This window comes from Podarcis raffonei, chromosome 8 (assembly GCF_027172205.1).
Source record: "Podarcis raffonei isolate rPodRaf1 chromosome 8, rPodRaf1.pri, whole genome shotgun sequence".
NCBI lineage: Eukaryota > Metazoa > Chordata > Lepidosauria > Squamata > Lacertidae > Podarcis > Podarcis raffonei.
Window position 1 is genome coordinate 8031264 of NC_070609.1, and position 17056 is coordinate 8048319.

Here is a 17056-nt window from a genome sequence, read left to right on the forward strand (position 1 = left end):
AGTCCTGCAAAGTCCTATTGGTCACAGGGCCTGGCTCCTGCACACACTCCTGACACCTGGTGTCTCCAGGTAGGACTGGAAGAGAACACCTGGCAGGGGCGTGCGGAGGGGGCAGATTGCCCCGGGTGCCACTCTGGGGGGGTGACAAGATGGCCCCTGCGTCCCCCCAGCTGTAGAGCGGGTGAGGGTGCGCAATCAGTATGGGCGCTGCTCGCACAACAACCGTGTGGGCTGCTGCGCATGCATCAGCAGGTGGTTCGCCCCGCCCCTCGGCGTCCCACCCTGGGTGCCGGAGAGGGTTCCTCCACCACTGACACCTGGATGAGACCCTAGCGAGTTGCTACCTGGAGAGCAGGATGTGGCCATAGGTCTGACTCCGTAGAAGACAGCTTGCTTCTGCCCTCCATGCCTAAGTGTTCAGGCACCCAGATGGAAAGAAGACAATGTCCTAACCAGAGATGAATGCTTGATGAAGATGATGGACTATGCCGAAATGGCGAAAATGACCAGGAAAATCAGAACCCAGGAAGAGAGAAACTTTAATAAGGAATGGAAAAAAAATTACAATTAAAACTTTGGCAGGATTTGGGTAATGCTTGTAATGTATTAAAAACTTAAGGTAAAAATGGACTATTTTAAGAAAGATGGAGAAAATATATGATGCAGTAGAAAAAGCTTGATAATGGAATCAGGGAGGGGTGGAGGGAAGTCTAAGGATTCAGGGGATCCTAAATGTTGATAATTATGATTAATCTTTGAATTCCAAATATATAGTGTAAAATTGAATAAAAAAGTTTTAGGAAAAAAGGCACCATGGGGAAATACAGAAGATGGAGCCTGTACACCTGCAACTGGGCACAGAGCACGAGGCAGCAATTAGAGGGAAGGCTGAAAATCAGATATCATGTTTGCAAATGGCTTAGGAAACCTCTTCATTGTGGGAGACCAAGCCATTATATATGGTCTCACTGCCAGTCTTCAGCTTAATCCTGGGATTCTGCTCTTTGGGGCTAAACTTTGCCTAACTTCTCGTACCATCATAGAACTGTTGTGTTAGAAAGGACCACATGGGTCATCTAGTCTGACCCCTGCAATGCAGGAATCTTTTGCCCAATACGGGACTCGAACCCAAGACCCTAAGATTAAGAGTCTCACGTTCTACTGGCTGAGCTCTCCCTCTAGTCTAGTTCAACTTCAGCCTTCTCCCTCAACAAGAGTAGAATAGGCCTGTTTATGTCCCAGCCAGCAACCAATCCGATTCCCCCTTCTTCAAGTCACTTTTCCCGTCCAATGAGCAACCAAGAATTTCAACTCAGGAGCCAATCAGAAGTGTGATTTTACAGTCCTCAGACCCAGCACAGGGAAAGTGGCGTACAAATTTGCCTGTTAGGAGAAAGGAGTACTCAAATGCAGACACATTTTCACGAGGATTTGAACAAATAATGCGGAGATCCGAACCCGAGACTGGAGAAATGAGAAAGCAGAATTGGCAGATTTGCCCATCCTGGGGGCCCCTGCCTCTATGGGCAAACTCTGCTGGTTAAAAAAATGCAGCTGTCCGTCAGAATCAGTAACCACACTGGATTTAAATTAATAACTTAAGTGTAAAGTGAAAATTCCCTCTTTTGTATTCAAGCTGTACCCTCTGCCTGACTCACAAAGCCTTTGCAATCTTTCAACTTGTCTCGCTTATTGATCTTACACTTTTGAATTATCCTAATTGCCCCCTTTATTTACTTAAGACCAATTAAAGTTGTAATGTAAACTTTCCTTTCTTTTCCTTATTGTCCCTCCTGTAATAAGCTATTGTACTACTTTGCCCGAGCTCTGTTCTGTTTACGTACATTGAAACAGCAATGAGCTTCTTTTCATTTTTTAAAATAAACCCACAGGTCTTGTTTTCAACTAATAAAATTCAGAGAGTCTGGCTACTTGGGGGGGGGGGGCAGAACCACACCACACATGTGAATGACTGTATTTTTTGCTCTATAAGACTCACTTTTCCCCTCCTGAAAAGTAAGGGGAAATGTGTGTGCGTCTTATGGAGCGAATGCAGGCTGCGCAGCTATGACAGAAGCCAGAACAGCAAGAGGAATCGCTGCTTTCACTGCGCAGCGATCCCTCTTGCTGTTCTGGCTTCTGAGATTCAGAATATTATTTTTCTTGTTTTCCTCCTCCAAAAACTACGTGCGTCTTGTGGTCTGGTGCGTCTTATAGAGCGAAAAATACGGTACATTCAATGCACATTTAAGGCGTAGGGCTTCCCTCAAAGCATTCCGGGAACTGTAGTTCGTTAAAGATCTTGGGGAAAATGGTAGCCCTGTGAGGGGTGAACTGCAAGTCCCAGGATTCTTGGGTGTGTGTGTGTGTGTGTGTGTGTGTGCTTTAAATATGGAGTTGACAAAAAAAAAAAAAAAAGCAGAGACATCACCTTGCCAACAAAGGTCCATATAGTTAAAGCTATGGTTTTCCCAGTAGTGATGTATGGAAGCGAGAGCTGGACCATAAAGAAGGCTGATCGCCAAAGAATTGATGCTTTTGAATTATGGTGCTGGAGGAGACTCTTGAGAGTCCCATGGACTGCAAGAAGATCAAACCTCTACATTCTGAAGGAAATCAGCCCTGAGTGCTCACTGAAAGGACAGATCGTGAAGCTGAGGCTCCAATCCTTTGGCCACCTCATGAGAAGAGAAGACTCCCTGGAAAAGACCCTGATGTTGGGAAAGATGGAGGGCACAAGGAGAAGGGGACGACAGAGGATGAGATGGTGGGACAGTGTTCTCGAAGCTACCAGCATGAGTTTGACCAAACTGCGGGAGGCAGTGGAAGACAGGAGTGCCTGGCGTGCTCTGGTCCAGGGGGTCACGAAGAGTCAGACACGACTAAACGACTGAACAACAAGAGGCAAACTAAGGCCTGGGGCCGGATCCGGCCCAATCACCTTCTAAATCCGGCCTGTGGACGGTCCAGGAATCAGCGTGTTTTTACATGAGTAGAATGTGTCCTTTTATTAAAAATGCATCTCTGGGTTATTTGTGGGGCATAGGAATTCGTTCTTTTTTTTCTCAAAATATAATCCAGCCCCCCACAAGGTCTGAGGGACAGTAGACTGGCCCCCGTTGAAAAAGTTTGCTGACCTCTGGAGCTGACCTTTGCAATCCCTTTGAGGAAGAGCCTGAGAATGTGCAGAGTGCACCTAAATATTCGACACTGCCTAGGTCATCAATCAGATTCTCTGGTTTCTGAGTCAATGTGGAGTGAGCTAGCTTCCCCCCCCTCCCCTTTCGTTATTCATAGCTTCCATCTGTCATTGTGATTCATGCAAATTCTTTCCCAGCTTCCTCACAGGCCTTTTCCAAAGGCTCCCTTGACCCTTGCTGCTGGGGTTTCCCCTCCTCTTTATGTATCGATGGGGTTATAGTGAATTTACTGCCTCTGCAGCCTGGAGTGCCAGAGGTCACAAGCCAAGTGGATTATGAAACATTTCTTAAAAGGAAGTTATTCCCAAGATTCATTCCAATTAATCCTGGGAGAGTCCCCATTCTAGCTGCAGTTTTCTTCAAAATCTCTGACACGTTTTTTATATACGAGAGAGAGAGAGAGAGAGAGAGAGAGAGAGGGAGGGAGAGAGGTCTTCTGGGATCATCTTTGCCGAGAAATGATGCTTTCTTGGATGAGTGGGTGAATCAGCCGAAGAGCGTGGGAGATCTCCTTGCCATAGAGGGGCGTACTTTGTGGCTGCATTCTCAGATTCTGGAAGGGCATGATACATGGCTGGTAGACGGCCCTTGTCTTTTGCTTTGCTGCCAGGAAAAAAGGCATATTTCCCACGGTGCCCAGTCAGACCACTTGCAGAAATCCAGAAGTAAGCTTCAATACACCACTCAGCCTTCTTTGAACAATTTACCTGCTTTCTTGCTTCCTTGTTGTTCCATCATCACATCACCGCCGATTAGCGGCCACATGAACTGCAGCATGACAACAGCATTCCAATTTTCTTATATAGTAATGTTTAATATAATATAATATAATATAATATAATATAATATAATATAAACGTAATGAGGGTGAAAGAGGAGAGCACAAAATATGGTCTGAAGCTCAACATAGAAAAACCCCAAAGATCATGGCCACTGGGCCCATCACCTCCTGGCAAATAGAAGGTGAAGAAATGGAGGCAGTGAGAGATTTTACTTTCTTGGGCTCCAGGATCACTGCAGATGATGACAGCACTCACAAAATTAAAAGACGCCTGCTTCTTGGGAGAAAGGCAATGGCAAACCTAGACAGCATCTTAAAAAGCAGAGACATCACCTTGCCAACAAAGGTCCGTATAGTTCAAGCTATGGTTTTCCCAGTAGTGATGTATGGAAGTGAGAGCTGGACCATAAAGAAGGCTGATCGCCAGAGAATGGATGCTTTTGAATTCTGGTGCTGGAGGAGACTCTTGAGAGTCCCATGGACTGCAGGAAGATCAAACGTATCCATTCTGAAAGAAATCAGCCCTGAGTGTTCACTGGAAGGACAGATCCTGAAGCTGAGGCTTCAATACTTTGGCCACCTCATGAGAAGAGAAGACTCCCTGGAAAAGACCCTGATGTTGGGAAAGATGGAGGGCACAAGGAGAAGGGGACAACAGAGGACGAGATGGTTGGACAGTGTTCTCGAAGCTACCAGCATGAGTTTGACCAAACGGTGGAAGGCAGTGGAAGACAGGAGTGCCTGGCGTGCTCTGGTCCACGGGGTCACGAAGAGTCGGACACGACTAAACGACTAAACAGCAACAAATATTCTTGAAAGAAGCTTCATGCTCCGCTCCTTCTTCCAGCCCTCCTCTTACTGTACATACATACTGTACATGTAAAGCACATCCACGCACACACAAAATCCTGGGAACTGCCGTTTAGCAAAGAACTACATTTCCTTCATTCAACTTTGTGAGCTGAAATTTCTTAGATTTTCAGTTTCGGCCTTTTTAAAAACAACCATCACATCGCTGTACAGAATTGCCAGCATGCATTGACTGGGACACCCTTTCGCTGGCGTCATGTGACAGATGAGGACGTGATTTGTTCCTTTACATGCGCACTGCCCAGTGCTTCAAAACACAGATGGAGGAACAAGGCTCTTTTGACGGAAGACTGGGAGATCTCAAGAAGAAGTTCATGGCCTAGATGGAGCCAGCAGTGCAGTTACTGGCCTGATCATCAAGAAAAATGGCAAATTAGCAGAACTTAAATCAAGACTTGTGGAATGGATTATAGACTAATTGAGAGAGCAGAGAGTTATTTGCTCATTGTGGCTGACAGAAGTTAAACATTATGGTTATACTAATGCAACCCCTTGCTGGGGAAGGAAAAAGTGAACATAAAGCAAGGTTCAAAGCACAATCATTAGCCAATTTTGCTGATAAACCCTATTTTGCCTTTTGGGCGCCTAACGAAAAAACATGTTAGTGCACCAACACATGCAATAATGAGGTAGAGTGGTTGTTGTTGTTTAGTCATTTAGTCGTGTCCGACTCTTCGTGACCCCATGGACCAGAGCACGCCAGGCACTCCTGTCTTCCACTGCCTCCCGCAGTTTAGTCAAACTCATGCTGGTATCTTCGAGAACACTGTCCAACCATCTCGTCCTCTGTTGTCCCCTTCTCCTTGTGCCCTCCATCTTTCCCAATATCAGGGTCTTTTCCAGGGAGTCTTCTCTTCTCATGAAGTGGCCAAAGTATTGGAGTCTCAGCTTCAGTGAGCACTCAGGGCTGATTTCCTGAAGAATGGATATGTTTGATCTTCTTGCAGTCCATGGGACTGTTGCAGTCAAACTCCTTCCTGGTGCCTTCCAGATGTTTTGGATAACAGTTCTCAACACCCAATTCAGCACAGCCAAAGAACACAAATGATGATAATTGCATTCCAAAGAATCAACAGGGATGGGGGCACCAGTTTGGGGAAAGGCTCAGTTATAGAGTGCTTAAGAAGGAGCAGGAAAACCCACTGATGGGATGAGGGCCTGACCACAGAGCCTAGGACTTGCTGATCAGAAGGTCGGCGGTTCAAATCCCCGTGACGAGGTGAGCTCCCGTTGCTCGGTCCCTGCTCCTGCCAACCTAGCAGTTCGAAAGCACACCAGTGCAAGTAGATAAATAGGTACCGCTCTGGTGGGAAGGTAAACTGCGTTTCCGTGCGCTGCTCTGGTTCGCCAGAAGCGGCTTAGTCATGCTGGCCACATGACCCGGAAGCTGTACGCTGGCTCCCTTGGCCAATAAAGCGAGATGAGCGCCGCAACCCCAGAGTCGGCCACAGCTGGACCTAATGGTCAGGGGTCCCTTTACCTTTACCTTTAAGAAGGAGCAGGAAAACCCACTGATGGGATGAGTGCCTGACACCATCGCTGTTGGCAAATTGGCTTCTTCTTAAAAGCCCCCAATGTTTCTCTCACTGAGGCCAGGGGTGGAAATCCATCTCCCGCTTCAAACCGCATCAGCCACAAAACCGCAACAGATTTAAAAATTGGGGAGAGGGGCTGCTCACTCTATCTAAAGAACTGCACCATTTCCCTAACTCTTCCCCCAAAAATATGTGTGCGGTTGATTAAGCTCTGAAACCCGGCCGTGGGCTTCTGGGAACGCCTGCCTTCTGTGCTCCCACGTCTGATGGAAAGGCTGCTAAGATAACCGTTCTGTCTCGCTGCTGTTCCGCAGAAAAGTGAGATAACCGTCAAACACCCACCCCCATTAGGACATTTTGCCTCTTGTGGACTCGATGCCCCGAGAGCATGGTTGGTGGAAACAGGAAAGAGGCATGGAAATAATCAGTTCAACATTTATTGGAAAGGAAATACAAAGGAGGAGGTGGGAGGTAGAATTGTCCTGTAACAGTACCCTGGGGGTGATTCCTTGAATGGAAGGAGATCATAGAACCATAGAATTGCAGAATTGGAAGGGATCATCAGGGATCATCTAGTTCAACCCCTGTTGGGGTCACTTCCTCCCTCCCAGCCCCTGGGGCAGAAGGTTGTCAAATTCCTTTGGGCCTGTGGGCACATCTGCCTACCAGAGAAACTGTCATGGGCTCCATGCACACAAACCAGGGTTTATTTGTTTGTCATTGGGATCAGGAAACAACACAGCCCGGACAAGCCTATTTTTGACAGCAATGAGGACTAGTCACTAAGCTAAGACACGTTTTCTCTACAGAAAACACACAGTCCTGTTTTCTTTGTGGGGTTTTTTGCTGGATGGAGATAGGACCAGGTTAGAAATGGGGATTTGAAAGGGGATCAGGGTGTACCACGAACATACAAGAGGAAGTTCCGCCCACCACCGCCCTGGACTGGAAGTGGGAGGAGTCTGCCATTTGTCTCTCCCGTCCAATCCGCTTCCAGGCTCACAGCACGATGCAAAAGAGCCGTTTCTCGCGGAAGGGGTTCTCCGCAGATGGCACTGGGGTCACCAGAGGGTCCTCTTTGGCGTGGGCTTCGCAGTGGGCCAGGAGGTCGGCCGCTGCCTTGGACACCTGCCACGGAGGGAAAGAGAGTCAGCACACCATATATATATATATATATATATATATATATATATATATATACACACACACACACACACACACACACACACACACACACACAGTATTTTTCGCTCCATAAGACGCACTTTTTCCCTCCTAAAAAGTAAGGGGAAATGTGTGTGCGTCTTATGGAGCGAATGCAGGGGGGAGGCAGGCAGGAAAAGCCCCCAAGAGCTGCACACAAACTCCGTGTGGCTCTTGCGGGCTTTTCCCCAGGTGGGAGAAGGGACTGACGCGGCCAGTCAGTTCCTTCTCCCTCCTCGTAGAAAAGCCCGCAGGAGCCGCGCAGTCCTTAATTTTTTTTCTCTTGATTTCCCCCTCGAAAAACTAGCTGCGCCTTATTGGTCCGGTGCACCCTATGGAGCAAAAAATACAGTGTGTGTGTGTGTGTGTGTGTGTGTGTGTGTGTGTGTGTATAAACATATCATTTACAATAGTAATTAAATATACTTTTACATCTTATTCCATTTGTTTGACTTCCATCAGTACTGTCTGGAAAATTTTCCCAATCTAATCTCCTAGTATGCATTTCTTATTTTCCCTATTATATTTCAAACTCATAACCAATATCTCTTATCTTTTCCTACTTTATAACACTTCGTATATTTCTCCTTACAAACCTTCTTGTAGTCCTGCTAGCATAATTTGTCGATTACAGTTGCTCTTCAAATAATTCCTATACTTCTTCCAATCTTCTGTAAATCTCTAGTCCCGCAGGTTTCGAATCCTTCCTGTCATTTTGTCCAATTCTGCATAGTCCAATAATTTTGCCTGCCGTTCTTCTTTCATTAGAACTAGTGAGCACGCCTTTTGCAACACTTCAGCTAGACCACCGCACGGCAGGCCGGGCTGCCCTTGGAGACTGTTCAGCTGCTTCACTGCGCAGAACTGAAACACGGTGTTGTATACAGTGGTACCTCAGGTTAAGTACTTAATTCGTTCCGGAGGTCCGTTCTTAACCTGAAACTGTTCTTAACCTGAAGCACCACTTTAGCTAATGGGGCCTCCTGCTGCCACCGTGCCGCCGGAGCACGATTTCTTTTTTTTTTTATAAGATATTTATTAAAGTTTTAAAGATTTATATAGAGTAAACAAAACAGAAGAAAAAAACCCAAAAACAACAATAATACATACGAAACACATACAACAACAAGTATAATTTCAATCCCCTATATTCATAAAACTTACTTTCCCGACCTCCTCATACCTCCCCTTTTTGTATTCCAATCTCTAATTAATTCAATTCAGCAAATCCTTCCCCTAATTTCTATGTAATTTTTAACCTTTCTTTTCTTAATTCATAATCATTACAGCTAAAAACCACTTAATTTCAGAATCAACATCGTTCTAACATTCAATAATTTTACAATATTTCTTAAGATAGTCCTTAAATTTCTTCCAATCTTCTTCCGCCGTCTCTTTTCCCTGGTCTCAGATTCTGCCGGTCATTTCTGCCAGTCCCATATAATCTATTACCTTCATCTGCCATTCTTCCACGGTGGGTAGATCTTCTGTCCTCATCCTATTCTCATCCTGAAGCAAAGTTCTTAACCTGAAGCACTATTTCTGGGTTAGCGGAGTCTGTAACCTGAAGCGTCTGTAACCTGAAGCGTCTGTAACCTGAAGCGTATGTAACCCGAGGTACCACTGTACATGGAAGTGCACCTCATGCAGTAGGTGAGGAGAGGAGATGGGGAAGCTCACCTTCATCCGGTCGATGTTCACTTCCAGTTTCAGCTGCTCCACCGTCTTCCGTGCCTCTGCAATCTTGGCCATGTTGTTAGACATTATCCCTCACCCGGCTGGTGTGGCTTTGTGGTCAGCAGGTGAGCAGAGACAGAGAGAGAAAGAGACAGGCAGACAGTAATATTCAGTGGAACCAACTGACCTCTGAGCCCTCTACTCTCAGATTATGGATAATAATAATAATAATAATAATAATAATAATAATAATAATAATTTATTGTTTATATCCCGCCCATCTGGCTGGGCTTCCTCAGCCACTCTGGGTGGCTTCCAACCAAATATTAAAATACAGTAAAACCACGGAGCCCAGGGCTTGCCGATCAGAAGGTTGACGGTTCGAATCCCCGCAACGGGGTGAGCTCCCGTTGCTCAGTCCCTGCTCCTGCCAACCTAGCAGTTCGAAAGCACGTCAAAGTGCAAGTAGATAAATAGGTACCGCTCCGGCGGGAAGGTAAACGGCGTTTCCGTGCGCTGCTCTGGTTCGCTAGAAGCGGCTTAGTCATGCTGGCCACATGACCCAGAAGCTGTATGCCGGCTCCCTCGGCCAATAAAGCGAGATGACATTTTTTCCAGTTTCCGCCCGGAAACTGCTGCCTACTGCAGTATTCTGGATATGTCTGGGAAAATTCAGGACGTATGACAACACTAATATATATGAAGGGATCTTTTTGTGTGTGTGCGAGAGATTCTTTTTGCAAATGCGACATTAGGAGAGATGGAAGTTAAGCGCTGATTAATTTTTGTGTAGCTTTTAGAAACAAAATAAAATCACAAGTGAGACTGCATTTTAGGTTGTTAAGATGAGAAACTCAGAGAGGGCAAAGAAATCGACGGATTTGTCTCTCCCTACTAGTCAGGGCTGATGAGAGCCACAGCATTATAACATCTGCAGAGAGGCACGTCTCCCCACCCCGCTATAGGCAAAACACCTTGAATAGCACAGGACCGCTAAATCTTACTAAATTAAGTCCTTGGTGAGTTACACCATGTAGATAATGCAGCTCTGAGCATTTGCTTTCTAAAAGCTGATCCCTCTGGGAGCGAAGGCGTTTTTCAGTTAATGAGCCAGAATCAATAGCGGGTTCTTCAATGACTGCCATTTAACCACTCACACCGGTAGGGACAAGGTGCTGTTTCGAAAGCAGAACCAACACAAATCCCTTGTCCAGAGAGCCTGCCCGTCTATGCCCCAAATTTATAAATACCTTTGGTGAGCAGTCACAGAGCAGCATTTGGGGTTGTTGTGCTGGGACCTTTCCATTTAATGAAAAGATTGTGTGTGTGTTTCTGGTTAAACTAAAGGTAAAGGGACCCCTGACCATTAGGTCCAGTCGTGACCGACTCTGGGGTTGCGGCGCTCATCTTGCTTTACTGGCCGAGGGAGCTGGCGTACAGCTTCCGGGTCATGTGGCCAGCATGACTAAGCCACTTCTGGCGAACCAGAGCAGCGTGCGGAAACGCCGTTTACCTTCCCGCCGGAGCGGTACCTATTTATCTACTTGCACTTTGGCGTGCTTTGGAACTGCTAGGTTGGCAGGAGCAGGGACCGAGCAACGGGAGCTCACCCCGTGGCAGGGATTCGAACCGCCGACCTTCTGATCAGCAAGTCCTAGGCTCTGTGGTTTAACCCACAGCGCCACCCGCGTCCCGTGTTTCTGGTTGCCTCACCTCAAAAAGGATACTGTGGAGTTGGAAACGGTTCAGAAATGGACAAAGAAATGAAGAAAGGTTGCAGTTTGTGGGGATTTTTAAGAGGAAAGGTGAGTTCACGGTGACATGATAGAAGGTTGTAGAATTATGCATGCATGGAAAAAGCAGAGAAAAGCTTTCCTCTCTCATAAACATTAGAAGTCGTGGACATCGAAGGAAGCTGAATGGAGAATCAGAACAGATAAAAGGAAGGCCTTCATGCATGATGATAATAATAATATACCGATGAAAGAAGAATGGCAGACAAAATTAATGGACTACGCAGAATTGGATAAAATGACAAGAAGGATTCGAAACCTGTGGGACCAGAGATTTACAGAAGATTGGAAGAAATATATGAACTGTTTGAAGAGCAACTGTAATCAACAAATTACGCTAGTAGGACTGCAAGAAGTTTTCTAAGGAGAAATATATTAAATATTGCAAAGAAAAGAAAGAAGAGAGAAATTAGTTATAAGATTTAAACGTAGTAGTGAAAGTAAGAAATATAAATTAAGGGAAAAGATTGAGAAATTTTCAGATGTGATTGATGGAAGTCAAAAAATTGTATAAGATACAAAAGTATGTTTCATAATTGTTGAAAATGATATGTTAAAAAACTAATAAAAAATAAAAAGATGATGATAATAATAATAATATTTAAACCCTGCCCATCTGTCTGGGTTGCCCCAACCACTCTGTGTAGTCTCCAACACATATAAAACAAAATAAAATGTCAAACATTAAAAACTTCCTGATACAGGGCTGCCTTTAGTGGTCTTCTAAAAGTTGTGTCCTTCTTTATCTCCTCAACATCTGACGGGAGGGCGTTCCACAGGGAGAGCACCACCGCCAAGAAGGCCCTCTGTCTGGTCCCCTGAAACTTCACTTCTCACAGTGAGGGAACCATCAGAAGAACCTCAGAAGAGGACCTCAGTGTCCGGGCTGGACGATGGGGGTGGAGACTGTGGAACTGGCTGCCACAGGAGACAGTGGTGGCCTCCAAGGTGGATTGCTTTAAACGAGGATTGCATAAATTCACGAGGGAGAAGGCTGTCAACGCCTACTGGCCATGATAGCTGTGCTCTGCTGTGTGACACTTTTGATACAAAGCCCTTGTGCTTAGAAGACATCTGAAGGTTCAGGGAAGCTTTTAATGTTTGATGCATTACTGTATTTTAATATTTTGTTGGAAGCCGCCCAGAGTGGCTGGGGAAGCCCAGTCAGATGGGCTGGGTATAAATGAATTATTATTATTATTATTATTATTATTATTATTATTATTATTATTATTATTATTATTAGGTGACAGCAGTCACGAAATTAAAAGATGCCTGCTTCTTGGGAGAAAAGCAATGACAAACCTAGACAGCATCTTAAAAAGCAGAGACATCACCTTGCCAACAAAGGTCCATATAGTTAAAGCTATGGTTTTCCCAGTAGTGATGTATGGAAGTGAGAGCTGGACCATAAAGAAGGCTGATCGCCGAAGAATGGATGCTTTTGAATTCTGGTGCTGGAGGAGACTCTTGAGAGTCCCATGGACTGCAAGAAGATCAAACGCATCCATTCTGAAGGAAATCAGCCCTGAGTGCTCACTGGAAGGACAGGTCCTGAAGCTGAGACTCCAATACTTTGGCCAGCTCATGAGAAGAGAAGACTCCCCGGAAAAGACCCTGATGTTGGGAAAGATGGAGGGCACAAGGAGAAGGGGACGACAGAGGACGAGATGGTTGGACAGTGTTCTCGAAGCTACCAGCATGAGTCTGACCAAACTGCGGGAGGCAGTGGAAGACAGGAGTGCCTGGCATGCTCTGGTCCACGGGGTCACGGAGAGTCGGACACGACTAAACAACAACAATTATTATTATTATGGATGCTGCTTGCAGGATCTGTGAGATGGAGATGCTGTGCTGGATGAATTTTGTTCAAATGCCTTAATCAACAGCACTGCAACAACAATGGTGTCCACGCCGTCTGGCTCTGCCAGGTCCACCCGCCCTGAGAGTTTAATAGTTTAATAAAGGAAACAGTACCAAAGAGAGAGGCGCGAGTGGATGAAGGGGAAGCTGAACAGCTAGGCGTGACTGAGGAACAGCGGGAAGCCCAGAGGCTGAGCCACGATCCAAGAGAAAAGGGAATTAGCTACACGGCAGGAGCAGCAAGAGGCTCGTGGGGGGCAAATGCAACTCATTAGCCCCCTTCCTTCCACCTCCATGCGCTCCTGACCCCTCACATCAGCCATGCTCAAAGCCCTCAGCTAATTGTGTAGCCCCCTGCAAGGGAGAAGGGAAGGTTTGGGCACATGGAGATGATAAAAGTATGTGGGAACATGGAGGGGGGGCTCCATTGTGTGCAGGGAAAGTGCAATAGGGGAGGGACAGAATCGGTATTTAATACAGAGATCCACTACTGAGACCCCTCCCTGCCCACAGACTGTCTTGCCAGAGTGGTGCATGCTCTAGTTATCTCCCACTTGGACTACTGCAATGCGCTCTACGTGGGGCTACCTTTGAAGGTGACCCGGAAACGGCAATTAATCCAGAATGCGGCAGCTGGACTGGTGACTGGGAGCTGAGAGATCTTCATTGGCTCCCAGTATGTTTCTGAGCACAATTCAAAGTGTTGGTGCTGACCTTTAAAGCCCTAAACGGCCTCGGTCCAGTATACCTGAAGGAGCGTCTCCACCCCATCCTTCAGCCCGGACACTGAGGTCCAGCGCCGAGGGCCTTCTGGTGGTTTCCTCATTGCGAGAAGTGAGGTTACAGGGAACCAGACAGAGGGCCTTCTCGGTAGTGGCGCCCGCCCTGTGGAACACCCTCCCTTCAGATGTGAAGGAAATAAGCAGCTATCTTATTTTTAAAAGATATCTGAAGGCAGCCCTGTTTAGGGAAATTTTTAATATTTAATGCTATATTGTTTTTAACACTCGATTGGAAGCCACCCAGAGTGGCTGGGGAAACTCAGCCAGATGGGCGGGGTATAAATAAATTATTATTATTATTATTATTATTATTATTACTACTACTACCTCTGAAGTATAGAAAAAGCCAGCAGTGCCTCTGAGCATGGGCAGAATCATTCCGCTGCCCATCAAGCAACTCGTGCCATGATTCAAGCCAGCCGGCGTATATAACAGGGTTGAAGAATGTGGCTCCCACACACCCCAGCAAATTTGCTGGGGGGGGGGGGTTTGGAGTCATGAGGAGTGAGGAATTCAGGATTTGTGGGCATAAGGTGAGGGACGGGTTTGAGCCAAGTTAGTTTTACAATGGTCTGCCGTGGAGCAGCCGAAGCACTAAGCAAGAGGGCCTCTGAGCATGTGCAGAGTATGCACCTGTGAGTGCAATGGACAGCTTACATGGGGAGGCCACAGGTGTCTCAGCCTGGTGCCCTCCAGATTATTTAGACTACAGCTGTTGGCTGGGGATGATGGGGGTTGTAGTCCAAAACATACCTGTAGGTTGGAGATGCTGTGATTCTTCACCTGCTTTTCCTCCCTCCCTGTGGAGACACCAACTCACTGCAGTGCCCGCCCATGCCAGCTGTGCCCAAAGCCCTTTTGAGCTTGACAGCTGCTGCCGAGGGAGAAAGGAGGTCCCTCATCTTAGATCTACACAGGTAAATATCAAGGAGGGGAACGAGCTCTTGTAAGGCAAGAAGGTGGACCCAGACAAGTCTCTCTCCCCGTCGTATCTCACAACCATGGTTAAACCACTTGGATTTTTTAAGACATGGACAAGCAGATCCAGTTCACAGGCAGAGTGCACAATATTTCAGCAGGTATAATTGGCAAGTAATTTCCTGGATTCGGGTGCAAAATTCAGTGGGAAAATCCATACCGTGGCTGCTAAGAAAGGGGAACTTGCTCATCTTTTGGGGACTTATTCTATGTACTAAGCCAGACCATTAGTAGGTCAATAGTGTTCACACTGACTGGCAGCATCTCTCTGGGGGTTCAGGAAGAAGTCTTTTCCTAGCCCTACATGCTGTCGGGGATCGAACCTGAGAACGTCTACCTGCAAGGCAGATTGCCACTGAGCCTTTCCACCTTGAGGGCATCGCACTCTCCTGGCCTCAGTTCTACCACCTGTTAAATGGGCGCAATAGTGACTTGAATAAACATTTTGCCTTTTAAAAGGGATCTCTGAGTATTAAGAGTAAAATCACAACAACGGAGCATCTGTTAAATAGTTATAGCTAGCTGTTTGTGGTTCATTGCCCCTCTGCCTTATAAGAAAGCAAAAAGGTGTTAGCCCAAGAGAACTTTACAAAAAGGAATCTAGCTCATGAAAAAGGCAACTTTTCAAAACCACATCTCCATACGGATGAGCAAAGCCTGAGATATTTTAATTTAATGCCATTCGCATGGAGAAGGAAGCTATCTCTCTTTAAAGCCATGAACAGTGCAGTCCTGTGCACGCCTACTCTGAAGTAAGCCCACTAAGTTCAACAGAAAATGTGTAGAGGATTGCAGCCTCACAGTGCATTCCTAACTACATCTTCCCAGAAAGAAGTCTTGTTGAATTCAGTGGGGCTAACTCCTAGGTGCGCTTGGTGCGCATTTATCAAGCATTGCTTGCATGCCATTTTGTATTCTGAATTCTGCCTTATATACAGTATTGCAAATATTTTTATTTCCTGCCAACCCACACTACCCTTGTATAATCTGATTCCCTGCAAAAGAGAGAGAGAGGATGTGCATGGGAAAGCTTTGTGATTTTAAATTTTGGTTCCGGCAGGGAATTTCAACTTGAAAAGTGAAATAAAATGTTAGATGAGACAGGGAAGATCTACCAAGAAGACCTAACTCGGAAAGCCAGACGCACTTGGGGGAGAAGCGAGGATTTAAAAAGTACCTCCTCAAAGGTGCAGGATCCACCTACCTTGGCCAGATCCAACGCCAAGTCAATCCTCACGCACTCGGAACCACTTCAGAGCAATCAGCCCAACCCAACCCTTTGCCTTGCCTCTCCGCAGCCTGGGACAGCTCCGGGTTCGAAAGGAGGCAAGCAAGGGAGAACTCTGGCTGTTACCTGTTGTCCACGGCCGTCCTTGCAGAGCAAAGTGGCTCCTCTCTGCTGTCTCTGGTCGGAATGAGCAGCTGCTGCCACCTGGGGCACTGGGAGCCGCAGGAAAGCAGGCAGGGAGGGGAAGAAGGGAGGGAGGCGCCTCCCAGCCCACCCCTGGGAGACACGGTTTCAGAGGAAGACAGCATGTCGGAAGAGGGGGTGGGAAAGCAGGCTCAAGCCCTTTGGAGAGAACTGGCTTGGATTTCAGGTGTCTGAAGTCTGAAGGGCATCAGAAGATCCTGTTGGACCAAGCCAATGGTCCATTCAGTCCAGCATCCTGTTCTTGCAGCCGCCAGCCACACACCTGTAGGAAACCTGCAAGCAGGATTGGAGCACAAGAGGAACTCTCCCTTCCTGGGGTTTCCAGCAACTGGTACCCAGAAGTGTTGGTGCTGACCTTTAAAGCCCTAAACGGCCTCAAAGGCCCAGTATACCTGAAGGAGCGTCTCCACCCCCATCGTTCTGCCTGGACGTTGAGGTCCAGCGCCGAGGGCCTTCTGGCAGTTCCCTCATTGCAAGAAGTGAGGTTACAGGGAATCAGGCAGAGGGCCTTCTCGGTGGTGGCGCCCGCCCTGTGGAACGCCCTCCCACCAGATGTCAAGGAAATAAGCAGCTATCCTTTTATTTTCTCCTCCACATATCGAGTCACGTTTATTATAAAGATTTTTTAAAAAACTAAAACAATAAAAGACTGTCTGAATACAAGTTTCCTGGTATTCATTCCTGGTATATTGCACTCGAAAAGCAATGACAAACCTAGACAGCATCTCAAAAAGCAGAGACGTCACCTTGCCAACAAAGGTCTGTATAGTTAAAGCTATGCTTTTCCCAGTAGTGATGTATGGAAGTGAGAGCTGGACCATAAAGAAGGCTGATCGCCGAAGAATTGATGCTTTTGAATTCTGGTGCTGGAGGAGACTCTTGAGAGTCCCATGGACTGCAAGAAGATCAGACCTCTCCATTCTGAAGGAAATCAGCCTGAGT

At 46.6% G+C, this 17056-nt stretch overlaps 1 protein-coding gene across 2 annotated transcripts; it reads right to left on the reverse strand.

The window, feature by feature from the left end:
- Nucleotides 1-7233: 7233 nt before the first annotated feature.
- Nucleotides 7234-16139, reverse strand: GNG8 (G protein subunit gamma 8). Of its 2 annotated transcripts, none has more exons than XM_053401907.1 (3): nucleotides 16037-16139; nucleotides 9270-9376; nucleotides 7234-7514 (listed from the first exon to the last, which is right to left on the reverse strand). In XM_053401907.1, the coding sequence occupies exons 2-3, from the start codon at nucleotides 9351-9353 to the stop codon at nucleotides 7386-7388; spliced, it is 213 nt and encodes a 70-aa protein (XP_053257882.1). In that variant the 5' UTR covers nucleotides 9354-9376; nucleotides 16037-16139; the 3' UTR covers nucleotides 7234-7385. The 2 variants fall into 2 exon arrangements, with proteins under 2 accessions (XP_053257882.1, XP_053257881.1); XM_053401906.1 differs by having other exon boundaries at nucleotides 15887-16104.
- Nucleotides 16140-17056: the final 917 nt, after the last annotated feature.